Source organism: Lepidochelys kempii, chromosome 10, assembly GCF_965140265.1.
Source record: "Lepidochelys kempii isolate rLepKem1 chromosome 10, rLepKem1.hap2, whole genome shotgun sequence".
NCBI classification, from domain to species: Eukaryota; Metazoa; Chordata; order Testudines; family Cheloniidae; genus Lepidochelys; species Lepidochelys kempii.
The window spans coordinates 36,537,332-36,565,304 of record NC_133265.1 but is presented as its reverse complement, the minus strand read 5'-3'; the positions used below and the strand labels follow the sequence as shown (position 1 = coordinate 36,565,304).

The following is a 27,973-nucleotide window of genomic DNA, read 5'->3' as shown; positions in this document are numbered from 1 at the left end:
TAGAGATAGAGAAATATTAATGCCATTGTACAAGGCACTGGTAAGATCTCACCTGCAACTGTGTAGAACTCTGGTCACCGTATTCATGAAAGATTAATTCAAACTGGAACAGGTGCAGAGGAGAGCTACTAGCATAAGGAGGGGAATGGAGAGCCTGTCTTACAAGAGGACACTAAGAATTTGCCTAGCAAAATGAAGGCTGAGAGGGGATATGATTACTGTCTATAAATACCTCACAGGGAAAACATCAGGGAAGGGAAAGAGCTATTTAAGCTAAAGCAGGGTTTCTTAACCTGTGGGTTATGACGCAAAATCGGATTGCCAGAATGTGTCCAAGGGTCACATGGAAGGCCCCAGGGGAAAAGGGTCTCAGGTCCTGCCCACCAGAGGGTGAGACCCCCCTCGTGGGTGTTGCAGAGCCTCGGCTGCATTCACCCCTGCAGCCTTGAAAAAGGCAAATGCGATCCTAGGAGGGGAGGCTCTCAGCTGCAGTGTAGACCTGCCCTCAGAAACCCCACTGCTACCACCTGGCTACTGACAAGGAGAAACCCTGCCTATGACTTTTATGTGAACAAATCATTTCACAAACCAATCTATTATTTTCCAAAGCAGGGAGGAGAGTGGCTGGCAACATTTCTATTCACCACATGCTTCCCAGTTTGGTCCCTTCGATTTCTTAACTGCAGCCTTTTGGTTTTCTTTTCTATCCAGTTCTGTAATCCAGGGGGGCAGACAATGCAGGAAAGGGCATAATATCATTATACTTCACAGCCCTGGTGAGCAAATTCAGCTCCCATACTTTCTCTAGAACCTGTCAGGTGGCAGCATGCTCCCTCATCACTAAGCATCCCTGGGTCAGAGGAGAGGAACTGGGATTTCCAAAACGTGCACATGCTCTACTAAAGGAGAACAGGTCTCAGGGACAATAAGCCATCCCCAAAAGTCCCACAGCAGATGCTCTCCCTCTGATCTGTCCATCTTGCTTATGTTTTTATAAGCTCATAAATCTTCTCCCTATGGAATAATCCATTTTCAAAAACAAAAATCACTAAAATGGTTATCAGTCTAAATAAGAGGCAAATCAGAAAAGAAAGATGACTTTTGGAGAGGAATCGGCAATAAGAGCGTGTTGGGGCCCTGAAGGGTAAGAATGATATTCAAGCATAAAAACCTACAGGAGGTGAGAATCAAGTTAAAGGAAGTGGAGAAGAGCCTAGCCATCTCCCTGAAGCCTTGTATTACCCAATTGTCTCTACAGGTAGAGTCCACATTTCATGGCAAAACCAGCAAGAAGCAGAATTGCTCTTGACAGCTGGGGAAATCCCCTGAGCCAAGATAATAAGAGCTGCTGCCCTGGCAGCGTGTTCTCAGGCCACAAAAGCCATGACAGGGTGGGACTGGCCAGCCAGCATGTGCAGCAGCCCAAGTTATTTGTCAAACATAAAAATCCACCAACATGTGGTAGCCAAATGTCTCAGCCAGGAGTGGGAGGGCGGGAGATGGAGGGGTCAGCTGAGCGGGCTTCTTTGCTCACCCAGACAAAGCATGAGCCAGTGAGCTGTAGGCACATCCCCCGACTTGTACTCCCCAGAGCCAAAAGCTGAATTCCGTCCCCACGGCTCACAAGACAGGAAGTAACAATAGTTGTGATCAAGCTAGTCAAGGAATAGGGCCTCTGCCTGAAAGACAAGCTGGTCCACTTCAGGAGCAACACCCAACATTGGGGAGAAAGGAGGCAGAAACTAGCATGGAGTGAGGGTAGGGTTGTTGCAGAGACACTCACTGCTGAGACTGGGGGAGTGTGTGCCAGGGCTGCCCAGTCAGCTCTGGAGTGAGAGAGCCAGTTCTCCGAGCCGTGTGGACATCTCCAGCCAGAGAGGTGCTGGTTCTCGTAACCGCCTGTGTCGCGGGCCAGGAACAAAAATCCTGCTGCAAAGCAGAGAGCTCGTTCCTCCCTCTCGCATTACAGGAATTCGTCTCAAGAACCTGCTCTTTTCACTCATTACTGTTCAGGTTAGGAGAGTGCAGCAGCACCCTCTTGTGTTCAAAGCTGTGTCCTCATACAAACACCAATGTCAGGAACAAGGGCCATAGCTAGGGTACACACACAAACACACATTCTCCCTCTCCCCACCACCCCGGTTTTCCCCCCTCCTCTCTATTCCCCCTCTGTGATTCAGCACCCCTCTGCCACTCCATCTGCCCCCATCTCCCGCTACATCCCACTCACATTCAGCAAGCTGCACACTGAGCGAGGCTGTACCACAACATCTGCTGCACAGCTCTGTCCACCCTCACGGCCGCTGACCCCACCTCCAGCAACAGAGGGAGAAAATGAGGGGTGGTATTGAGTCAGCCCCCTCCACCCCCACTGACTTTTAGAAATAAGCCATCAGCAGGAGAGAGGTGCACCTAAGATTTGCCATCTCTGGATAAAAGCAGATAGCTGAAATATCCACGTCGCCAGCACCTAAAAGGGTTATGGAGCTCTGGTGATGCTTCGGGGCCTTTCTACAGGATGGCTACACAACATCTATTCCATAGACACTCAGACACCACGGTCAGGAGCCTAGTATAAGAACCTGAATGGAAGAGAATCCTCTGCTAAGAGTTCCTGTCAACTCCAGACTTCTGCCTCTGGAAGCTGTTCCTTCCTTTTGTCCACACGTCGGCCTTTTTTCCCCAGCATGCTAGATGCTGTGCATAGGAAGGAGCACCTGGCTCATGCCCACACTGAAGAGGTGACCCGTTGACTGACCACCATTGCCATCAATACCTAGCCCAGCACTGGAGGGGATGTAATTGGGTAGAAGCATGTGATTGGTAGTAACAGACACAGCAGGCCGCACGGTGAATGTACTTTCATTCTTGTCTTCTGGTCAGGAATTCTCTGAATTCTTGCCTTTGGAAAGAATCTCATTGTTTCATTAAACTCTTCCTCTGGGCTGAACCAAAGTGTGCCCCACTTCCTCAACAACACGACTACAATATCTCCCTTCCCCTTCGGACAGGGCTTGCATCCACCCAGGAAACCAGTCCTCCAGGCAGTGACTCTGGGGAGATGCTGAGGCACTGCAACGACAAGTGCCTAGCATGGGCCTGATTCCTCCATTGCAGGACACAATCTATCCATTCCCAGTGATTTCCATGAAGCTATTCATCCCGAAGTAGAACAGGGCTCTACATATAAGGGGGTGACAAGGGGACAGAGGGAGATTGAGTCCCTGTGAGAAGCCAACTATTTAGCTTTTAAAATCCAAGTGTCACCCTGAAACAGAAATGAAGCCAGACTGCAGAATGATAAGACCCTTGAGGTATGACTCTACCACTGCACTTTGCTGGATAAAACCTGGCAGATCTACTCATGCATACGTATCAGTTTTTCTCCGTCATCTAAATGCAGAGGGATGCCCCCTTCGTTCATTTGGCAGAGGCCTGCCTTTCTGGGGCAGAGTGACTCTAGGTGGTCCAGGCTTGTCTGCGAGTCCAGAGCCACGTACAATTAAAGACCAATGTGCTGGACTGTGGTACCTCCTGGCTAGATTGTCTGCACTTATTCCCCTGGATGAATATTTAAAGGATGCACATACACAGAGACATACGAGCAAGAGAATCACCACAATGGCTTTTGCCATGGGATTATCACAGTCCCAAACTTTGCTCTAACTAGGACAGCTCTTAGGGGACTCAAACAGCACAGGAGGCTGAATATTTGAAAGTCAGGAGCAGCTCATGACTGCAACTCCAGAGAGATTACAGAAACAGCTCGTTTGGCTGGTGGACAGCAAACACATATTGCTGATCTGCGTGAACAAGACAGAATTGAAGCACAACAATCCATCTACTGAAAGGCTCCCCACTCCAGCCCATCTGCAGCTCTCCTGCTGACCAGGTAAGAGACAAAGGCAATATTAGCACATCCCAGCCTTGCCAACACAGACAAACCAGTTTTATCACCTTCACTATTAGGTCACATGACCAGACACGACCCAGAACAATGGGGACCAACATTCGTATTTGGATTGTAAGCCAAAAATGGACTGCTACCACCTCTCCCTTTGGGCTCGTTAATCATAGACCTTATCAGACTTATTAACTAACCATCATGAGCACGTGACATGATTACAAAAGCCTGTATGTTTTTTAAAAGCATATGTATTTTAATTACATACACATGCTTTATGTGTACATATGTACATGCTTATTACACACACAAAGCCAGATATGTGGAGCTGACATCTGTATGATAAATGAACTTATCATGTGCCTAGGACTGCCTCAACTGGTTTTTACACCAGTGCATTGCTCCAGGGACATATTCTAACATTCCAGGATGGGCAAGATTCAGCCAAAAGCTACTGACAGCTTTTGTTGACAGGAAAGGACATACTTTAAATTCAATATTTCATGTTTCCACAGAGCTAGCCAAAGGAGCTTTGTACAACTAGAGAGGGGAGTTTCCCAGGATTCTCAGTTCCCCCCAGAACCCTGCACTTGCTTCCAGCCCCGGAGGAGCCTGAGATAATAGACTTTAAAGTTGTGACAGGGCGGGAGCAGGAAGCCAAGGGCTCGAAGTGGGGACCTATGAACCTTCACAGCACAAGATTCAGGTCCCAAGGGGGAACCAGGTCCCGGACACGCAGGTAATGGCACTCCAGAACTTTCAGGAACCATGCCCTCAACGGATGGGCAAAGACCAATCTGCCTTGGAACGGAGAGTGGAATGCCAAAATGGCCACCGGGTGTACCTTGACCAAAGATAGCGACAGGCCTTGGAACTTAATATGCAGCAAATAGTCCAGGATGCCTTGCAGTGGGGCCTCTTCTGCATGAATATGATGATCCGAGGCCCAACGCATGAACTACTTCCACTTCGCCATGTCGGTGGCCCTGGTGGAGGGTTTCCTGCTACCCTGCAGAACCTGCTGGACACCAGTGGAACACCGCCATTCGTCCCCACTCTGCCACGCAGCAGCCAGGCTGTCAAATGCAGCGCCACCAGGTTCCAATGCAGCAGAGGTGGCTGCCAGTCAAAGAGGCAGCTGCAGCGGGGTGGCTGCCAAAAGACTCAGCAGTGTGTCGAACCAGTGTTGACAAGGCCATGCTGGGGCTATGAGGATGATTGTTGCTGTGTCTTGCTTAAAGTTGAGCAGGACCCTGTGGATTAATGGAATCAATAGGAAGGCATAAAGCAGCGCATCCGAGAGGGAGCCCTTGTCCCTGCCCTGAGAGAACACAATGCGTGGCACTTTCTGTTCTGCCGGGACGCAAACAGGTCCACCTGGGGAGCCCCCACCTGCGGAAGATTAGGCTGACCAGTTCCAGATGGAGCGACCATTCATGGTGAGACGAGAAGGTCCTGCTGAGGCGAACTGCCAGGATGTTCTTGGTTCCGGGCAGATGGGTGGCTACCAGATGAACGGCATGCCGCACACAGAAGTCCCAGAGGCTGAGCGCTTCCCGACAAAGGGCTGAAGACCTGGTGCCACCCTGCCTGTTGATGTAATCCATCACAGCGGTACTGTCTGTGAGGACTTGCACTATCTTAAGTTTCAGGTGCAGCAAAAAGACCTGTCAGGCCAGGCGAACTGCTTTGAGCTTGCTGATGTTGATATGAAGGGTGAGATCATTAAGGAGCTAGCAGCCCTGGGTGTTGAACTCACCCAGATGGGCTCCCCAGCCCAGATCCGACACGTCCGAGACCAGGGTCTGCGACGGAGATGGGATCGCGAAGGGGACTCCCTGCAGCACCAACCTGGGATCCCGCCACCAATCCAGAGACAGGAAGATGTGTTTCAGCACTGTGACCACTTGGTCCAAGGGGTGCCTGCTGGGGGTATAGACCAAGGCTAGCCACACTTGCAGAGGCTGCAGATGAAGATGGGCACAGCTGAAGTATGTGCATGCGGCCATTTGGCCCATCAGTCACAAGCACATGTGGGCTGTCATGAGCGGATGGCTCTTTATGTGGGAGCTTAAACTTGACATGGCCTGAAAACGCACTTCCAGAAGGAAGACCCTGGCCCGCATGGAGTCGAGGACCACTCCGATTAATCGTATGCATTGAACTGGCATTAACAAGAACTTTTCTTTGTTTATTAACAGGCCCAGGTCGCTGCAGGTGGATCCCACCAGAACGAGGCTCCTGTGCACCTGCCCCAGAGACCTGCCCTTGATAAGCCAGTCGTCGACTGGACTCCTTGATGTTTCAGTTAAGCCGCTACCAGCACCACTCGTTTTGTGAAAACCCTGGGGGCTGAAGACTCGTAACAGCAAGTTGGGCCAATGCAGAGACCAAGAATGTGGTGACCCAGGGCTCTGTCTTGGCTCTGGAGACCAGTGGCACTCACTTGTCTTATGCAAGGCCTTGCCGATGGGCTTGCCATCTCGGGGACCCATAGCCCTGCATGGTGCCATCTGCAGCAGGGGTGCTCTCTGCTCTCCTGGTGCCAGGAGCTGGGAGAGTGTCGACTGTGCCGTCGGATTGGGCCCTTTACTGCTCCCCAGAGTCGGTGGTGGGTCCTTTCAGGGGGAGGAACTCCCCAGAACCGAGCCCTTCTGCAGGTCCAGAGTGGGCATAAGGCCTGCACAGGGTCCTTTGCCTGGAGCCCCCTAGTCGGGCTTGCTTGATGCCATCTTCTTAAGTTTCTTCTTCGGCACCAGCAACGTGGATCAGTGCCGGGAGGAACCTGGTGCCGGAGGTGCACTCCGCATTGAAGTAGAAGCGCTAGGTAACACTAGGAGCCACATCATGCCACTCCGGTTCTGAAGCTGGGAGCAGGCAGTCTCCATCAGGAGGGCCCTGAGACATATGTCGCGCTCCCTCTGAGTCCGAGGATGAAAGTTTTTACAGATGCGACAGTGCTCCTTTATGTGGGATTCCCCGAGACAGCTCAGAAAACTATCATGTGGGTCACTAACAGGCACAGGCCTGTTACGTGTAGCACAGCTTCAAACCTGGGGACCCGGGCATGCCCCGCTGGGGCAACATCCCACTGGGACACTATCTAACAAACACTTAACAGCTACTTAACAACTAACAAACAAGGGTTAAACTATTTACAGCTAGAAGTGCATGGCTGAGACAGAAGAAAAACCGCTGGCCACTTCCAAAGCAAGGGAAAAAGGCACTCCAACTGACCACCATGGGTGGTAAAAAGGAACTGAGAGGGCGTAGGGCTGGCAGCACCCCAAACAGTGCCACAGCCGGCCCTAGAGATGCCGCTAAGGCAAAAGTCTCCGACATCCGCACACATGGGCGCGCACAAACCTAGAATGGAATCAAAATGAGCAAGCACTTAAACAAGAACAACTTTATCTGCAGAGAGCCAATTCATAGCATCATAGAATATCAGGGTTGGAAGGGACCTCAGGAGGTCATCTAGTCCAACCCCCTGCTCAAAGCAGGACCAATTCCCAGTTAAATCATCCCAGCCAGGGCTTTGTCAAGCCTGACCTTAAAAACCTCTAAGGAAGGGGATTCCACCACCTCCCTAGGTAACGCATTCCAGTGTTTCACCACCCTCCTAGTGAAAAAGTTTTTCCTAATATCCAACCTAAACCTCCCCCACTGCAACTTGAGACCATTACTCCTCGTTCTGTCATCTGGTACCATTGAGAACAGTCTAGATCCATCCTCTTTGGAACCCCCTTTCAGGTAGTTGAAAGCAGTTATCAAATCCCCCCTCATTCTTCTCTTCCGCAGACTAAATAATCCCCGTTCCGTCAGCCTCTCCTCATAAATCATGTGCTCCAGCATCCTAATCATTTTTGTTGACCTTCGCTGGACTCTCTCCAATTTATCCACATCCTTCTTGAAGTGTGGGGCCCAAAACTGGATACAGTACTCCAGATGAGGCCTCACCAATGCCGAATAAAGGGGAATGATCACATCTCTCGATCTGCTGGCAATGCTCCTACTTATACAGCCCAAAATGCCGTTAACCTTCTTGGTAACAAGGGCACACTGTTGACTCATAACCAGCTTCTCGTCCACTGTAACCCCTAGGTCTTTTCTGCAGAACTGCTGCCTAGCCACTCGGTCCCTAGTTTGTAGCGGTGCATGGGATTCTTCCGTCCTAAGTGCAGGACTCTGCACTTGTCCTTGTTGAACCTCATAAGATTTCTTTTGGCCCAATCCTCTAATTTGTGTAGGTCCCACTGTACCCTATCCCTATCTTCCAGTGTGTCTACCACTCCTCCCAGTTTAGTGTCATCCACAAACTTGATGAGGGTGCAATCCACGCCATCCTCAGATCATTAATGAAGATATTGAACAAAACCGGCCCCAGGACCAACCCTTGGGGCATGCCGCTTGATACCAACTAGCCCTGGAGCCATTGGTCACTACCCATTGAGCCCGATGATCTAGCCAGCTTTCTATCCACCTTATAGTCCAGTCATCCAGCCCATACTTCTTTAACTTGCTGGCAAGAATACTGTGGGAGACCATATCAAAAGTTTTGCTAAAGTCCAGGAACAACACGTCCACTGCTTTCCCCTCATCCACAGAACCAGTTATCTCATCATAGAAGGCAATTAGGTTAGTCAGGCATGACTTGCCCTTGGTGAATCCATGCTGACTGTTCCTGATCACTTTCCTCTCCTCTAAGTGCTTCACAATTGATTCTTTGAGGACCTGCTCCATGATTTTTCCAGGGACTGAGGTGAGGCTGACTGGCCTGTAATTCCCCGGATCCTCCTCCTTCCCTTTTTTAAAGATGGGCATTACATTAACCTTTTTCCAGTTGACCGGGACCTACCCCAATCACCATGACTTTTCAAAGATAATGGCAAATGGCTCTGCAATCACATCAGCCAGCTCCTTTAGCACACTCGGATGCAGTGCATCCGGCCCCATGGACTTGTGCTCGTCCAGCTTTTCTAAATAGTCCTGAACCACTTCTTTCTCCGCAGAGGGCTGGTCACCACCTCCCCATACTGTGCTGCCCAGTGCAGTAGTCTGGGAGCTGACCTTGTTCGTGAAGACAGAGGCAAAAAAAGCATTGAGTACATAGCCTTTTCCACATCCTCTGTCACGAGGTTGCCTCCCTCATTCAGTAAGGGGCCCACACTTTCCTTGACCTTCTTCTTGTTGCTAACATACCTGAAGAAACCCTTCTTGTTACTCTTAACATCCCTTGCTAGCTGCAACTCCAAGGGTGATTTGGCCTTCCTGATTTCGCTCCTGCATGCCTGAGCAATATTTTCATACTCCTCCTCAGTCATCTGTCCAATCTTCCACTTCTTGTAAGCTTCTTTTTTATGTTTAAGATCAGCAAGGATTTCACAATTCCACCTTTCTGAGTCTGAATGGATGTGCCTGGAAACTCACTCACCACAACCATTGTATCTTCCAACAGAAAGCAAAACCTACGTTCAGAGATGTACTCCCAGAAGCGCACAGAGATCCAATACTCCCATTTGTTCTCGTTTGGCATGAAGCACGAGGACAAGCCTCTGTAGGATAAAGCCCTGCTTCTGTTTTCTCCCCCATGTAACACTCACCTGAAAGGAACGACATGATTTATATCATGTCAGAGGGAAGCTGCTTAACAACTTGCTATTGCTCTCAGCAATCTGGCCGAGAGCTCCCCGTGTGTCAGCGGCGGGAAGAGAGAGAATACTGAAGGAATAAATGGCCCTAACTCACCTTTCTACAAGGTACGTACTTCCCCGCTCCTCAGGGTCTGGATTCACAGACTCCACAGAAATTGGAACCAGGTTCTTGAGGGCAGCAATATCATGGGCCATGACGCAGACCCAAGCTTCACCATAGCTAGACACACTTCACCACTGCAAAGGAAAAAGAAGGAAACAGCCCCCTTAGCAAGAAAAAGTCAGCATGTGCAGGTCTTCAGCACGTGGCCAAGAACCTCCCACTGACACACCCTGTCACGTCTCTTCTTGGAATGCCCCCTGTAGCACTCAGCCCTTGCCTGCCAGGGGCCTGAAAGGGCAGAACTGCATGCAACGAAACAGGGAGAAACAGGACCAAGAATACTGGGAATATTTATCCAAACCTACCACCCCACAATAAATGCTCCCTTCTCTATTTCCATATAAAGCAAGGAGCCGCCCATGCTCTGAGGCTCAGCAGCTTCAAGTTTGCATACATGAGTATGCTACTGTAGAGATATATACAATCCTTCAAGCTAGGTGTTTGCTTGTTACCTGTGGAGAATATGCAGAGATAGCACTGGATACAAGACATTTATAGATGAGTGTCAATCACCCTCATAAACTAATGAATTACAGTAAATTAACTGTGTGTAGGACAGTAGGATTGGAAAGACATCTACATGTACATTCAGATTCCTTTCTGTCCTGCCTCTTGTGGACCTCATTTGTTCTTTAAACTGACTGTAATAGGTCTACATGACTTGACACACCGCACCCACAGTGCATACACTTTGTCATTATTAGGCTTTGAAAGATTCGATTTTTATCAGTACATAAATGTTGATTTTACCATACACACAAACTGACGAAAAAATATTTCCACCGATAATTGCTTAAAAATTGCTTTTAAAACTGCTTTAAAATAAACATCGATGTTATCAGTCAAAATGAAAAAAATAAAAAATGAATTCTCCCAAGCCTACTCATTGCAACAGTATTCATGTGTACACTGGCAGAAGGCTAGCACATTAGACATGAAACAAAGGGGAAACCTGAATCCCAAAAGCTACAGTACTGCCACTTGAACAATAGGAGAAAGGAAAACATCTTATCTGTTAATTTATTTCCCCCCTCCCTATTCCCTGAAGTAACATCTCTCTCATATCCCTGCCCACACTCTCATGCCACTCCAACAAAACAGAATTAACTCAGGACAGATTATTAACGCTTGTGCAAAAATCAAACAGAACGTACACACACAATGAAACCCAGAACCTTTTATTGAAATTTCTAAAAACCAATAGTTGTTTTTTAGTCAAATAGATGTCTGCAACAGGGATATAATTCTCTACTGGAATAATTCTGTAGAATTGAAAAGAAGTTATAGAAAGATTAGATTTTTTTTAAAAATTCTGTAAGAGAAGCACCAGCCATTAGCAGAACTCTTTTCATTACACATAAGGGCCAGCATCTTTTTACTCTTCTGTGCCTAATCCTGGGCACGCTTTAACTGCAGTAGCAGCCCCATGTACAGAGGCAGAACTTGGCTCTGTGAGTTTACTTATTGTTACACAGTTTGGGGAAGAACTCATCTGGCGGTAACTGGCCTGGATGAGATGTTCTACCCACTATCCAAAGCAGACTTCTGAACTACCTCTAACCCACACAGAGAAAGACAATCCATTGAGAGTGAACTGATAAATTGCTTACCCTATTGGGAAAAGAAATTAACAGAATAGAAGTCTCTTTCATAGCTATATCTGCCAATCTGTCACTAATGGAAAGCAATCAGGTATGAACTGTGGGATACAGTAATAAAAACAGTAAGACCACCACAAGGGAGTCAGGAGAGCATGACGTCAGGAGAGAAATGTGACTTATGCCTCCAGCAGAAGTAACTGCTTCTCAAAGAAACAAGGAACAAGCTCTTCAAGGAATATAACCAGGCAATACTGTGATGGGCCCTCAGTTTGGAATGCCCTACTGCTGAAAGATGCTGAATCTGGAGAGACTCTACATGCTTCACACATGCACTGAAGATCTTGCAAATCCCCTCCATCGAAATAGATTTTTTTTTTGGGTCTATTATGCTCTGCCTCAGTTTATGAGGCATGTGCATCAGGCCCTGCTTTGCCTGTGAAGGAATATCCTTCTCTGATAGCTCAGGGATTTCTATCCTTTGGAAAGGACAAAGGGAGATTGTACACTGGCTCCGAAGAACTGCAAGTATCTGCAGGATTAAACTGGGAAGAGAATTTCCACTTTACAAGGCCAAATGGAAGGTAGGAATCTCTGAGGCCTCTACACCAAACATTTCTTTTCTAAGATTTCCCACCAGCAGTTGCAACAGTGAGAGCGCTACACAAAGCACCAGCATTTTGGCCACTGTGTCATCTAACCCTGCACACTGTGCACATTAGGTGATATATTGGTTAAAAATTCCAGTGGCTATCATTTCTATAGTACTGCTCCAACCACTGCTATCCCTGCTGGAGTCACACCAGTGGTGAATCAGGGAGTTCTAGGACAAAAAGGCTAGCATAGACAAAGCCTTTGCTCCATATGGGATAACAGCTGTAACTACAGGCATCCATCATTACCACAAGATCAAGGCAGTGTTTCATGGAATTGCTTCTTCTGCCATATCACAATATTGTTCTCTTCATCTTCACGGCTTTCTTCTCCAAGTGCTTCACCTTCAGCTGTCTGCTTCCACATCAAAGCATGCACAATGTCATTCTACTGCCTGTTTCTGTTGTCTCTTACCAAACTGTAGCTCTCTAAGAGGAGGTTGTATGTCTTTTAGCACTACTGGAATATAGACTATTGAAGGACAGCTGGGAAGGAACTCTCTAATTCCAGTGTGACTGTTCTGTAAACTCCAGCATCTGACCAAGGCCAATATGTACATTCCTTGAAGACCCACAACAGAGTCGGTGACCTACAATACAAATGACACATTTGCCCCATTAGGGCTTGGCACAAGTGCCACCAAAAGTTGTCTGGATTGCTCAGTCAGCCATGCTTTCTCTGCCAGAATCTATTCTTAGTTTATTTTAGCCAGGACTTCTCTGTAGCACTTTTGTGAATGCACAGGATGAAAGAGAAATACATTTCTTGCAAACACTCCATTATCTTCTTTCCCACTCTGACTATGGGTTTGGGTTAGAGAACCTTTTCTGTTGCTCGAAACACATTCTTCACAAAGGTTCAGCCAAATAGTTTCCTCTGGAAAACTGCAGAAGACAGAACTGTCTTTAGGTCTCCACCTGCTAACTGCAGTAACAGCACCCCTTTCTTTCCATTAGTGATTTAGAAGTCACAGACCTGGCCAAATATTTCAGACTCAGGTCAATATATCTAACAGGGAGAAAAATGCCAGGGAAATATTATTCATCATACAGCTAATAGGACCATCCTTAAGGGCTGGACAAATTTTTCAGAACACTACCCAGGCAGTAACTGCTTGGATAAATCAAGTGGAAGAAACTGAAGTGTGCAGAGTAGCTGTTTATGCTTTGTAATTTACCATAAAAGTGACCTGCAAAGGAAGAAAAATTGGATGTATGCCCGTTTGGGGCTTTTTCAACTACCTATTATTAATACCCAGAAGGCTGGAAAGAGTTAATACAGGAGCAGGCAAACTTTTTGGCCTGAGGGCCGCATCGGGTTTTGGAAATTCTATGGAGGGCCAGTTAGAGGAGGGGGTCGTGGTCCAGCCCCCACCTCCTATCCCCCCCGGACTCCTGCCCCATCCAACCCCCCCTGTTCCCTGATGGCCCCCCCCAGGAACCCTGCCCCATCCAACCACCCCTTCTCCCTGTCCCCGACTGCCCCCCTGGGACCCCTGCCTCCATTCAACCCCCTGTTCCTGCCCCGACCCCTATCCACACCCCCATCCTCTGACCACCACCCTGAACTCCCCTGCCCTCTATCCAACCCCCCCCCCCCCAGCTCCCTGCCCCCTTACCGCGCTACCTGGAGCACTGGTGGCTGCCGCCACCACGCAGCACAGAGCACCGGCTCAGGCCGGGCTGCCCCAGGAGCTCACAGCTCTGCCGCTAGAGCATTGCGCCAGCAGCGGAGCAAGCTGAGGCTGCGGGGGAGGGGGGACGGGAGGGGGTGGGACAGGGGCTAGCCTCCCGGGGCAGGAGCTCAGGGGCCAGGTAGGAGGGTCCCGCAGGCCAGATGTGGCCCCCGAGCTGTAGTTTGCCCACCTCTGCTTTAATATGTCCGGAATTACAAGCTCTCTCTTGCCTCGTTTTGCTGGAGGTCCAGAAAAGTGAAGTGGGAGTATTCTGAGCCTGCACATGAAGGACCAGAGCTGGTGGATCTTTCACAAAGAAAGCTTTTCTCCCCACCTGTTTCTCCGGGATTAGAGTTAAAGAGTTTATAAAGAAAAGAGACCACGAAAAGAACAGACAGATTGAGATAACTTCACTCACTCTGGGAAGTGGGTCCCCACATAAGCAGTCCCATTGAAGTCAATGGACTACTTAGGTGAATAACTGCTCATCAATGTGAGTAAGGGGTTTGTAATTTGATCCAAAGAGTTTCAGTTGGTCTGACTAAAAATCCCTTCCTCTCAATAGCTCTGGTTTTAGTCTGTTCTGAGGTCATGAGGTCACAATCTCCCTAGTTCTCCAGCAAAAAATCCAAGAAAAATCAGGCCTGATGTGTCCAGGGTTGAAGATAAGTTTATTTTAAAAAGGGCTTTTCTCCACCAATATTATAAAGAAACAAAAAATTCCTGAACTTCCCGCACCCTTCACCAGGTCACCTGAAAGCAACATATTCAGCTTCCTGTCAGCTTGTTCTCAAGAGAAAAAAGTCCCCTTCTCCAAGACTGTTTAAGTGCCCTACAGATTACCCACTGCAGGTATTTTAGGAGACAATTACATCAGCCTGGGGCTGCTTATTAACATTAGCAGCTTGTCTAAGCTTCTCCACTTTGTGATGACACTCCCAGGCAATTTCTCCCAACTCCTTGATCAGGAGTGTGTACTGACAAGCTTTGAGGAGCTCCTCAAGTGATATTTGTCAAAGGAACAAGTTTCAGATAAGGGGCTGGGGTTGAGGAATGCCTCTCTGGGGCAAAATTGTACTCCCCTCCTATTGTCCCCGAAACCCCGCTCCCTAATCTAACTTCTCAGTCTCACTCCCACAACCTCCTGCCCATAACCTGCCCATAGTGATGTACATCACAACCAGGGATTGCCCAACCCCCCTCCTCCCCCCCCAGTTTTGTGAACTAGTCACATGCAGTGATTGTTTGGAAATTTGAATTGAAATTGAAACATTAATACACACTTTAAAAGCATATAAAGTGTACGATAAAATTCTTGTATCTGAAAAAGTATAATAGATTTGAAGTCTGAACATAGACTAGCTTCCTTATACAGCTTCTGTTTTTATGACCAAGTCAGTGCATTCACTTCGGTGATGTTGGCCAACCTAATCATTTCAAATTTTGATTTGTAAGCAAAGTCTAAATGAGCTCTCCCTGACAGCTAGTGATGAGCTGGGGGCTGGGGGGAAAGGCTTCAGGACCAGACTGTATTTACATTCACACCTAATCTACCTAGGTATCCAGCACACAGAGCTGTGTTGCCCAAGTGATAGATTTTGGCTGGGGTTGGGTTACAAATCACTTGAATGCGAGGGGGGAAGGGGGGATGAAGATGAAATGTTGTTATTCTTATTGTATGAGTAAAAGGCAGTAGAACTGTACTTAGCCTCTGCTGATTGAGAATATCAAGAGAGAGGGTGGGAACAGGTGTTTTTCTTGATGGTCTGCCTGAGTCACAAATATTATTTGATCTGCCCCTCTCCTCTGTTTAAAGACAGAGCTGATTAGTCTCCATAGATAGTCTTTTGTTTTGTTAGGTGATCACTACAGCTGAAATCACTGATAATCAGGTGTAAGTGCTTAGACCTGCTGTGGGATAGTGTTTCTGTGGAAGACACGCCCCAGTCTGCACTAGCAGCTAGGTTCCCCCACTGAGACCTCAGCTGAAATCATAGAGCTGGGTGGAACCTCAAGAGACCAACTCGCAGAGGTCACAGTGGTAGGTGGCAGCAGAAGATAAAATGGCACAGGGCCATTGGCAACAGATCGATGGAGTGAACAGTGGCACAATGAACAACAGGGGTCAGAGTGAACAGTGAGCAGCTGGAGGAACGAGCATGGTACCTTCTTGCCCCCGACCTGGGAGGTGAACTCATGTGAAAGCACCTCTGAACTCTGAGTCTCCACTGACCAAGGACAAAACCGGTGAGTGTTAATGAGGCTGTTAAGAATGCTGGAGAAACAACACAGTTCATGCGAACAAACATGGCTGTGGCATCATACTTTCTATTTAGGCAAGAGATATCACACACTACAAACTGGAGGCCAATGTTAAGGGCATTGTCACTTGTTCATCCTGAAGTTGAACACTTGTTCCAAACAAGACCAGCAAATGCTCACTATCTTTCTGCAAGAAACTCAACTGACTGGCTAGACGCATATGGTGCAACAGTGAAAGACTCAACAGTTGAAAAAGTGAAGACCTCTCTCACCACATTCAAAAAATTTGCCTACATGGATGATGAATGCACCGATGCAAATGGGCATCAGGTTTTAAGTCATTGTGTACATTATCTTGATGTCAGTGGTAGGCCAGTAGATGCATTTCTAGATATTCAAGTTATAGAAGACACATCGGCTGCATCTGTGACAACCCACATCTTAGAAGAGTTAAATGCTTTTCAATTGGACCCCAAACAGATGGCTGCTTGTGCATTTGATGGAGCTGCAAACTTCTCTGGAAGACATGGTGGAGTACAAGCTTTGCTCAGAGAAAAGTGTAACCCTAATCTCTCCTATACACACTGCAGAGGCCATCTACTCCAACTAGATCTAGTACAAGCTGCAGACTCTTCAAAAGACATTTAAAAAGCTATAAATTTAATGTCTTCATTATATTCTTTTTTCAGCAAGAGTCCAAAAAGACTGAGTATCTTGGAAAGTATAGAAGATACACTGGGACTGAAGTTCAAATTAGTCCAACCTGGGAAAACCCTCTGGCTTTCTCATGAGCGATCCCTGGCTGTTGTCTTAAAATTATTCCACCCATTATTACTGACTTTGGAAAGTATCTACCAAGATGGGATGGATCTAAGTAGTGAGGCTGGTGGATTACTTTTGCTACTACATTCAGAGAAGACTATTGCCATTCTTTCTCTTGTAAGTCTACTGTTGAACCCACTTGAGTCATTAAACAATGCCATCCAGGCAACTGCTGCAACAGTAGTAGATCTTTGTCCAGCAATAGAAGCTACATTTGGATCAATCAGACAGCTATCCATTGAAAAAGTACTGGAAGAAGCAAAGACTTCAGTCCAGAAGTTGACTAATGAAGGCATTTATATTGAATCCTTAAGTGAAGAGGACAAGAAGTGTTTGTTAAGACAACTGAAAAAGTACACAGACTTGATTCTTAAAAATCTACAACAGCGACTTCTAGATTCTACTCAACCTCTCCGTAGCTTTTACACATCCTTGTCCTATAAAACACTGACAGTTGAGTGGAGTGAGGCACTACCAGCAATGGGGCTGCCATGTGCTCAGGACAGAATAGAGAATTTGAACACAGAGTGGAATATCATATGACGAATGAATGAAGATTTGACTTCAACTTCTTTTTTATCATCACTAGTGGCTCGACCTGATCTTTATGCTATGTTTCCTAGGATGAAAGAAGTAGGAATTCATCTCTTGCTACTCCCAGACACAAAAGCTACAGCTGAATGTTCTTTTTCATCATTGAATAGAATTTTGTGTTCTGAAAGAAGTCACCTTCTGCCTGATCATGTGAATGAAATAATGAACATATCAACTGAAGGAATGGAAGTACCGGACACATGAGAAGCCACCAAAGATGAACGCGTTGCATTCAAGAAGTTCATTAACAGAGTTGTGCAAAAATTATAACAAGAAACCAAGAAGAATGTAGATGTAGTGCTTCATAGAAGTAGCCAACTTTAAGTTGTGTAATGATTTTAAAACATGAGTTAAATCTAATAAAATGGTTATAAAACATTTTTCAGTTTTGACTATGGTGCCATACAGCCCACCTTCACCCTCACACAGTCTCACCCATCATCGGCCCTGAATGCACCCCACCTCCCACCCCCGTAAATTTGAACACCCCCCCCTAATTTCAATTCCTGGGAAAAACACTGATCACAGCAGTGTTTGCGCTCCTTCCTCTGAAGCATCAGGGATGGCCACATCTGCAGATGGGGCATTATGAGGGGTGGGTAGGCTTTGAGGGGGCACTGAGTGTTCTCTCTCTCACGTGCTTGGCTGACTCATTCTTGCTTACATGCTCAGGATTAGCAGTGACCTTCGAGGGTTTTCGTCTTCCTCTTCAGCATGTGGGTGCAGGTCACCTGCCAGGATTAACTGGGTTTATCTGGCTTAATAATTTTGCTGCTATTGCGGGGGCCTCAAATACTGGTGCACATCGGTCCCTCCTATTCTCTGCCTGTGACACATAATAGTCAAGTCTCCTGTGGACTGCGGAGATTTGTCCTAATTTTGGTTGTTGGGTTCAGTGTGTGGGTGCTGCGTAGTGTTGGTAGCCTATGATATGTAGATGGTCAGACTGGAGGGCCGGTGACCCCTCCAGGCCTTCAACTCTGTAACTCTGAGGGTGGCGGCTACCACCTCCTCCCTCAGCCTCTCCTCTAGCTTTTAAATCCTGCCAGTCATCCACCCATCTAACCAGCCAGGTGAGCACAGTTCCAGGGAACTGGCCTGGCTGCCAATCCTGATTGGAAGGCAGAAGTTATATAGAGATACAGATTTGGGTATAAACAAACCAAAAGTATTGCTTTGCACTTTTCTAGCATCCTCCACCAGAGGGACTCAAACCACTTTATAAACATTGAGTTCAACCTCATAATACCAATCATCACCACCCAGCTCTTCATGCCCATCGTTATGGTATCTGTGCACAGATGTAGTCAGAACTATTATACCAGTTTTAGGAGAGCCTGTCAGTTCCCAGCTCTGTCACCTGAGTTCCTTTCCCAATCAGACAAAAAACAACAACAACAACAAATCCAAACCCAAAAACAACACATATTTTACTCTGTAAGCCTTCCTCAATCACTGGGACACTCAAATTGACTTCTTGCTCAGAGGAAGAGGAGCTACACCTTGATTTCTACACATAGCATTTAAGCAATAAACTGGGCAGATGCTTCTTCCCCACTAATACCAGTAACACATTTCAGCACTTCCAGAGAAACACCAGATGTAGGTCTGTTGTGAAATATTCCAGACACAGCACTCAGAGCTATCGTTTCCACTGGTGCTGGAGTCAAGACAGATAGAACAATTTTGTGCCACTCACCTCCCCTACTTCACATCTCAGACACATGGATCTTGTAGATTTGAGGACTCACCTTGTGAATCAAAAATCCCATGTTATCTGTTGTTCCACCAACAGAAAGCAAGAGGGACATTTCCCTCAATGAACGTTGAGATGCAACATGTCATTAGTGCACCAACAGCTCTTGGAAGGAGATAATTTTATCTGCCCTTATAGACTGTCACTTCACCAAGCCGTTCAATCGGACAATAAACGCTGGTGGGACAAGAGCCAGAATTCAAATTCACGCTAACCTCTTCCCCGAAACCCACAACAAATGTCACAATAGTTCTGTCTACAGCAACAATCTGTGTTGAAGTGCTCATACAGTCCCATGCTAAAGGGACACTCCTGTCCATTGGTTCCTGCTCAGCTCCTTGTCAGAATGCCCATAGATCTGGGTCAGCACTACAAGTCAGGGGCTTTTTCCATTAATTCAGATGTCCATACACTCTTGAAAATGTGTGCACGAGGACAATGCATCCTTGAAGAAATGCAATTGTAATGGGGAGCCTGTGTCTTCATCTCCTCCTAGTGGCTGCTTAACATGAAGAGGTTAGAGTCTAGTACAGCTGTGACCTAACAATTACTTCAACTGTCGAAGCTGATGCTTTTAGCACTAATGGCAAGAAGTTCAAACCCCACCGATCGCCCAGTCAGGGTCAGTTATACAAATTCTCAAGTTAGGGGATATTTTCCACTGGATATGGCCTGGTCACCACTTTGAATCACTCATAACCTTGTTAATTTTTATCCAATTTCTTTTAAATTTGGTCAATGAAAATTATGTGTGTGCAAGAGTCAAACTTAAACTAGCCATTTTGAGTTCTCTGTGTGAAAACATATGGCCTTTAAAAAAAAAAGTAGGGAAAGTGTGTATCAGGACAAACAGCTCATAAATGACCACAGGAATTGTCTTCAAAGAAAAAACATATTCTCCTTTGGCCAGAGACCAAATATGGATAATCTGAGTCCCAGGTGAGAATTTTTTGTATGTGGTTTTGTATTAATCCCCAAAACCATTTTATAGACTTATCTACAGTGTTTGCCACGCAATCAACACTATCACAGGAGGAGGTGATGAAAGATATTCATTTGCTGCTACAGCATTCAACTGAAAACTTACAAATAAGGCAACATAAAAGGAGTAGCCCAAACTATTGCAATGGTCCTGTCTCAGAACGTCTGGCAGAAATTGGCAAGGGGCAGAACTTTCCATCCGAGATTTGAGACAGACAGATCTGAACTGCATTAATGGCTATCTGTGTAGAGCAGAGGGTCACATGTGGTCCACAGAGAGTTGGCTGACTACATGGTGCTGATTCTCCTCCACAGCTAGACATTGAAATTTTCCCTACTCTCATTTATCCATGTAAGCCACTGATGTAGTTGCCACGGGGATGCTATACAGTTGCATATAGGAGGGACAATGACAAAGGGCAGAGCAAGTGGAGTCAGGCAATGACAAATGGGAGAGGAGGTGGGGCCATGTGCTCACAGTTGGGAAAGGGGTGATGCTAGAAAATGGGGAATGGATGGGGAGACATCCATGAGAATGTATTTCAAGATGATGTGATCCACACTGCAAAGAATATGGAGCTGCTCTGTTACAATTTATGAACACTGTATGTGACCTGGTAATTAGGATGCTTATTACATGCATACACTAGTTTAGTTTAATAGCAGGCCATTAGAAAAACAAGGAAGAAGAAAAGACAATGGGTCCAGACTAGATACCTCAGGGGGGATTGAGAAGCATTCCTGAGCTATTATCTGGGAAGATTCCACCTACCTCCTTGGCTCCAGCCAAGTTACACAGCTTGTTTGGTCTGCGCTGGGAACCAACAGATCAAAAGGACAATGAACAGTTTAAAGTCTCCTCTGTCCAGAGAGGAGGTAGTTGTTTGGGAGCTGTTGGCAGGGAACAGACTGACACACACACAGAAAGAGACACCTGCTTGAGGTCTTAAGAAGCCAGACCTTCCTAGACTTCCTATACAAGGTGGGGGGAGGTGGGCGTAGGTAAAAATGAGACATGGGTATAGAACTTTTGATTTAAAAACCCATTTCGCTTACGTTGTCCTTTGTTCCTACCATTAAAGTTGCACACTTCTTTGATTTGAGAAGCTTGCTTTGAATCACTGTATTTACCCCTGGTCACAAGCTGGGAAAGGGAAAAAACCACACGTACCCGAGCCGTGTTAGACACATAGGGGTAATAAGCAGGGCAATTCACTGAGGGCTCTAACCCAGGGCCCTGTCCATGGTCCATGAGTGGGAGAAGCACAGGTACCTGCCCCAGGACAGGTGAAGGTGAAAGGCCTGAGACCTGAGGGGATGCACTCAGAGGTCAGAGAGGGGCAGCTAGCTCTGTAACTGTGACATACACTTTAAAGTTGGAGAACCGCTGGTTTGTAGAGGACGCATCCCGTTAGAGGTGAACTGATCATTAATGGCTGGGAGAGAGAATCTCTATTAGCTATCAGTAGCGGCAGCACTGATATCCTCAGCCAGATCTTGGTCTACTAGAGACTGACATCACACAATCCATGCAAAATATTTTAATAAGATTGACAGAACTCAGTAAATGTCCCTTCCCTCCCCATCAATCCCTGTCATGACACTAAAAAGCAAGATGTCCTAATTTCACTCCCAGAGAAAAGGAAAGAGGAACGTTGAGACGGAGAACACACTTTGCATTCCACCAGGCTCCAGTGCACATGCATACCGCAGCAGGAGCTGTCCCTGATCCACTCACCTGCAGGCCCGCCTACATTGCAGATGTAGCGATGTCCTCTGCAGAACAGCACAAGTCCCAGCTCACCCTGCCTGGAATGAGCCACGGAAGAGAAGAAAGAGACACAGCGAGGTGGGTAGTGGCATGGGGAGAAGAATCATAGAATCATAGAATATCAGGGTTGGAAGGGACCTCAGGACCTAGTCCAACCCCCTGCTCAAAGAGTTAGGAGTAAGCATAGTTAGCCTACAATACAGAGCCAGGAGGAAACCCAGAGCCAGGGACATGTCTGGAACAGTCTTCAGGTCAGGGCCCAGCCTTGTATGTCGAAATGCAAAGAGAAGGGAGGGAATTCTGGTCCCACCAGAGGAGTCATTCAGAGCCTCAATGTGAAGTTCAGGAATAAGTGAAGCAAAAGCTCCCCAAACTCCCCAGTCATCAGCATCTCTGCAGGACTAAGAGAAGCAGCGCAGGGAGGAATTAAATTAATAGCTCATGGGAAGGGGTGTTCCCTCCTCCTACACAGGGAGCAGTTCAGTTTATGCCACTTCTAGTTGTCAGCCATGGTGATGTGCCCTCCGCGTCTACAAGAGGGGGTTTACAGCTTACTCTGACTCCTCGGCACACGGACAACAGAGCTGGGCAATGGGTACATGGAATGAACATCAACATCAGCAAGTAGAACAAGGGAAGATCACTGATAATGCCTATTTGAACAAGTTGAAAATCATCCATTTTCAGTTGCTCCCTCTATATGTAATGCATCCCAACAGGAACACACATGTATTTCAGAGTTCATTCAAACTTCAGCGTGTGCTCCATTCTCAGCAGCGCTTGCTGGAACAAGGAGCGCGATGGAAGGAAAGAGAAGAGACATGGAAGCTTCCTCCTGGAAAACACACGCATGCAACCTTAACAGGTCAGCTCCCCATTTGGTTGTACGTTCAAAATAAAATAGCTAGTCTTTCAGTATGGGACAATTTTTATTTTTAATTATTTTCCTGCACCCTCTGTGGCAGGTGATGGAGAAGAAAGAAAAATTTGTATTTTTTTTATGTATGGTGATTATTAATAATGGCTGCAATGGAGCCTACAGGCCATAATTGAGACCTGGGACCCGTGTGCTAAGCATTGGACATACACATCAGAAGACCCTGCCCTGAAGAGCTATCCTTTAAATGGATGAACAAAGGGTGGGAGACAAACTAACATCATACCCATTTTACACATAGGGAAGACTTGCCCAAGTCTGGCCAACAAAATCTATGGCAGAGCCAATGATTGAACCCAGGACCTCCAGTCTTATTCTACTGCCTTAACCAAAAGAACATTCATCTCCAAAGATAAGCACCCATCCAGAGCGCTGAGTGTTTCTATTGCAACTTACATTCACAATTATTAATACTCAGCTGAGGACAACAATTAGTTCTCTAACTCAAGAATCTAAAGAGAAAAATTAGACAGCAAACATTTGGGTAACAAAAGCAATTAGTGACAACTGTGCTCTGCCTATGCAGACAGCTGGTCTACACGCAAGACTCCAGTATGTCAGCAAGTAGTTCTCTTGCCCATAGGCAAACAGGATAAAAAAAGCATCAAGAAACTCTTTGTCCACAAACACCACCGGGGTGTACATGAAGCAAGCATTTGGTGCAGCCTCCCTAACGCTCTATTCAACCCTTTTCTGCCAGTGAGGAGCAGCCGCCCCATCACAGTATCTTTGCCAAACCAACAGAACCATCTGCAGGTGGGGCACAAACAATGTGCTTGCATCTATGTGGAGAAGAAGGGATTGCAGTGCCAGAGACTGCAGAGGGAATCCCACACACCTGTGTCTCACCGCCCACCCATACCCTCCTTGCTACCTGAGCAAAGCACAGGTAGGACCAGATCAGTGTCTGCTTTAAAACGTCACTCTGTTTGCAGAGCTAGAGATACTGACAGCACCACTGCTGGCCCCACTTCATCAACACAGCTGTGGAAGAGTCATACGCTGCCTTGACCCAGCAGCCACCACCATCCTAGTATCTTTATTGTTCTGCTAATTTTTCTCTCCATTTCTTGCTTCACCACCATGTTCTGATAAGAGACTGCAGAGCACCAGGAGACAGACACAATTATCTTGTTTTGACTTCCACAGGGAGCGAATCCTCCATGGATTTAACACACCAACGAATAAATGAGATGACAAGACACCAGTTTCACCATCTCACTTATTTGATCATAACCCCACTTTACAGGGCACAGTCTCAGCACAAGGTGCAAAGCTATTGCTTCCCAGCTCTCTTTAGTGCCACCAAGAATTATAGACCTGAAGCCCCATACATCAACTTCAAGATCCACCCTTAAAAACCATCCTTTATTTATCCCTCCTAGGATATGGCATCATCGGTCAAAAGGGAAAAAGCTAGTATGCATTTGCCTAATTGATTACTAAGAATGTTAGTTCTCCAAGGAAGACAAACATAGGGACTACTCAATAAACCTCGCCCCCAGCTCCTGAAAATTTCACCCTTGACAATGACAGCACAATGACAGGTAGTACTCCAGCCCACTGTCCTCAGGATGCAGAAGAGACAGAAGAAGAGAGGAATAAATATCTGTTTCTCTCTTCCTTCAGAGACTGTGGGTCATGCCTGGCTGCTTGCTAAACTGAATATCAGCTTGGGGTGGATAGATTCAGGAAACTCACCTCAGGTTGAGATTAACATGTTAAAAGATAATGGATTTACGAGCCCCAGCTCCATTAAAAAAAGAAGACAAACAAAAAAGAAAGGGGGCAGGCCACAGCAATCATTCTCCCTGAGGCCCAGTTACACCCTGGGAGTAATGAAGTGCAATAAACAGGACTAGCAAAGGTAAATCAACACAGCCTTATGCAATAAACAGCTCTCTAAATGCACATGGCCAAATCTGCTGATAAAAACACCATTAACCCCTCAATTATTAACTTCCTACCTACCAAGTTACATAAAATTTCTTTTTGTCTATGGGCAATAGAAGTGACCCAAGACTGGGAGCGGAAGCAGCCTTCCCGAAGTGAACATCAGGAGAATTACATATGCCTTGCAGCTAGAGACAGACAGTGATCTGATACTCATGGAGCTCTCAATCCAGGGATCAGTTCCACCCACTATGGACCAAGCCAGCTCATTATTATTTGTTTTGTGAAAGCCTCAAAAGGCCAAAGATCAGAGACTCATTGAGCTGCCTCCGGTATACACACAGTAAAGATAATCCCTGCACTAAAACACTTACAATCTAAGTAGGCTCCAGTGAAAGCCAGATCAGACCCTAAAACTATACATTTCACAAATTAATGACAGGTTTCAGAGTAGCAGCCGTGTTAGTCTGTATTCGCAAAAAGAAAAGGAGTACTTGTGGCACCTTAGAGACTAACCAATTTATTTGAGCATAAGCTTTCGTGAGCTACAGCTCCCCTCCAGCCCTCACTGTTCCTCAGACGTTCTTGTCAACTGCTGGAAATGGCCCACCTTGATTATCACTACAAAAGGTCCCCGTCCCCGCACCCCTGCTGGTAATAGCTCACCTTAAGTGATCACTCTCCTTACAGTGTGTATGGTAACACCCATTGTTTCATGTTCTCTATGTATATAAATCTCCCCACTGTATTTTCCACTGAATGCATCCGATGAAGTGAGCTGTAGCTCACGAAAGCTTATGCTCAAATAAATTTGTTAGTCTCTAAGGTGCCACAAGTACTCCTTTTCTTTTTACAAATTAATGAGTTATTTAGCATTGTAAACCAGTAACACTAAAGCACCTCTTCAAAAGAAAGCCCACAGCCATTGCATATGAGAATTATAAAAATGGTATGGCATCAGGAACATAGGACTCGCTATAGAACATGAAAATTAACCCTTTACCTTATATGCTTGTTTTTTGCTTAGCCAGTTTCTAACTCATAACAGAACTTTGCCTCTCACCCTAAGATGGTTAGTTTCCTTAATAACCACGTGTGAGGACTTTATAGCTGGATTCTCACTATTTGACAACTCAGTTCAGGGCCCATGTCTTCTGATCTTGGTCCATTACAGTCCAAGATAGTTCATCTTTAGGACAAGCTGGGAGACCCATCTTTTCTCCCTTGTCCATCAAGAGATGGGTAGGGCTCGGTAGCAGTGTGCATGAGACTCTGGGGAGGTTTCTATGGAGGGGTTTCATTTTAAACTACTCTATCAATGTTGCTGCCATGTTTTTTAATCTTGGGGTTAATGATAAGCGTATTTTATTACTCTATTTTTGAAGAAAGAAAAGGAGTACTTGTGGCACCTTAGAGACTAACCAATTTATTTGAGCAAGTGAGCTGTAGCTCACGAAAACTCATGCTCAAATAAATTGGTTAGTCTCTAAGGTGCCACAAGTCCTCCTTTTCTTTTTGCGAATACAGACTAACACAGCTGTTAATCTGAAACCTATTTTTGAAGAGATTGTCAAGAGATCCCAGAGTTTTGGACAGAGCTTCTGAACTTGCAGTAGTCTGAATATTTAAAACCAAACAAACAGGTTCTCCTTTCCTCACTATTTTGATCCACAGCCTAGAAGAACGCTAACGGATTGGACTGTCTTTTAGATACCTGTCCGGCCTGTTATGGTGCTATCTTTAATATATTTATCCTCACACTCCTGCGAGGCAAGACAGAACTATTATCGCCATTGTATAGATGGGAACTGAGGCACAGAGAGAATGTGGGTATGTCTACATGGCAATAAAAGACCTGTGGCACTGCCATGGCCGACCCGGGTCAGCTGACTCTGGCTCACGGGACTAAAAATTGCTGCATAGATGTTCAGGCTCAGGGTGGAGCCTGGGCTCTGAAAGCCCTCAAGGGGGAGGGAGAGTCTCAAAGCCTGGGCTGCAGCCCAAACACAAATGGCAACACTGTGCAGTCCCGAGCCAGCTGAGACTCAGAGCCACTGGATTTTTAATCATCATGTAGACATACCTTAAGGGACTAGCCCTGGGTCACATAAGGTCTGTGGAAAAGCAGAGAATGGAACCCGGGGGTCTTCCAAAGGCCGAGCTAGAGCCCTAAGCACTGGACCATCCTTCCTTTTCTTTCCAAACACTGTGAAGCCGTGCTAATTTGGCCCTAGCTTACCTCATTATATCTCGAGGACTCATCACTATCCTCTAATGTGCCAAACAATTTGCTACTAACATAAGGTTCACTGATGTGCAATTCCCCAGATTCCCCCAACCATCTTTCTCAAAGACAGGTTTATATTTGCTACCCTCCACTCTAGCAGCGGATTTTAAAGGAGGGATTGTACATTGTACATTTTTGTTAGCAGATCAGCCACTTCATTCATGAATTCCTCCCAAACTCTGGGATGAATACTCTCCGGATTTGGGGACTTGTTACTATTTAAATGTAATAAAAGGTCACAGATCAAATCAAACAAGACAATCAGCCTGAGAGTGGCTAGGTCACTTCCCGAGCCACTGGTAAACAATACAAAAAAATGTGTACGCAGTTCCCTAGGCACCTGTGGGGAGACAAGAAGGCAAGCATGCACTGGCCGCTTGGCCCACTGGAACTCAAGTACAGCACTCTCCACTGTGCTTAAATCCAGGCATGGCATCCAAGCAAACTGAGTCTGGAGGTCTCAATTCAGTCCCTGATATACTTTTGTCTGCCTTTGGAAACTACACCATAGTTCTAGAAAAACTAGCCCTTTTGGGTAAGAAAAACAATAATTATAATTGCAAGGTATGGTGCAGTTCTTAATGGAGGGGCAATGGCAGACGTGGATGAGCAGGATGCAGCCCTGAAATAATAAGGGTTCTTCAGGAAAGGATTGAGGGTCATTGCCAGAAATGTGTATTGGCTCAGAACCAGAGTAGCAGGCCATGCTACTACTCAGGACAGATCTGTGTGTGGGCTCAGAACAGGAAAAGTAGAGAGTGACAGTACATTTTATTTGTATGGCTCCCAGCTAACATTCAAGGAAAATGTAAAATACTCAACACTCCAATTAAGAATGAACCAGTTAAAACCTTTAACATAATAATATTTTAGCAAAGCTTTTCACCATTTTAGCAAAACTTTTCACACCGTCTCCCATGGTATTCTTGCCAGCAAGTTTAAGAAGTATGGGCTGGATGAATGCACTATAAGGTGGACAGAAAGTTGGCTAGATTGTCGGGCTCAACGGGTAATGATCAATG

General features: G+C 46.3%; 1 protein-coding gene across 1 annotated transcript in view; it reads right to left on the bottom strand.

Moving 5' to 3' along the window:
* LOC140918455 (ankyrin repeat and fibronectin type-III domain-containing protein 1-like) overlaps positions 1 to 27,973 on the bottom strand; it is a 576,229-nt gene that overhangs the window by 471,111 nt on the left and 77,145 nt on the right. The window contains exon 3 of the mRNA XM_073362896.1: positions 9,653 to 9,795. Coding sequence (XP_073218997.1) covers positions 9,653 to 9,753 — 101 coding nt within the window. The 5' untranslated portion in view covers positions 9,754 to 9,795. The remainder of the gene's footprint in view (positions 1 to 9,652; positions 9,796 to 27,973) is intronic.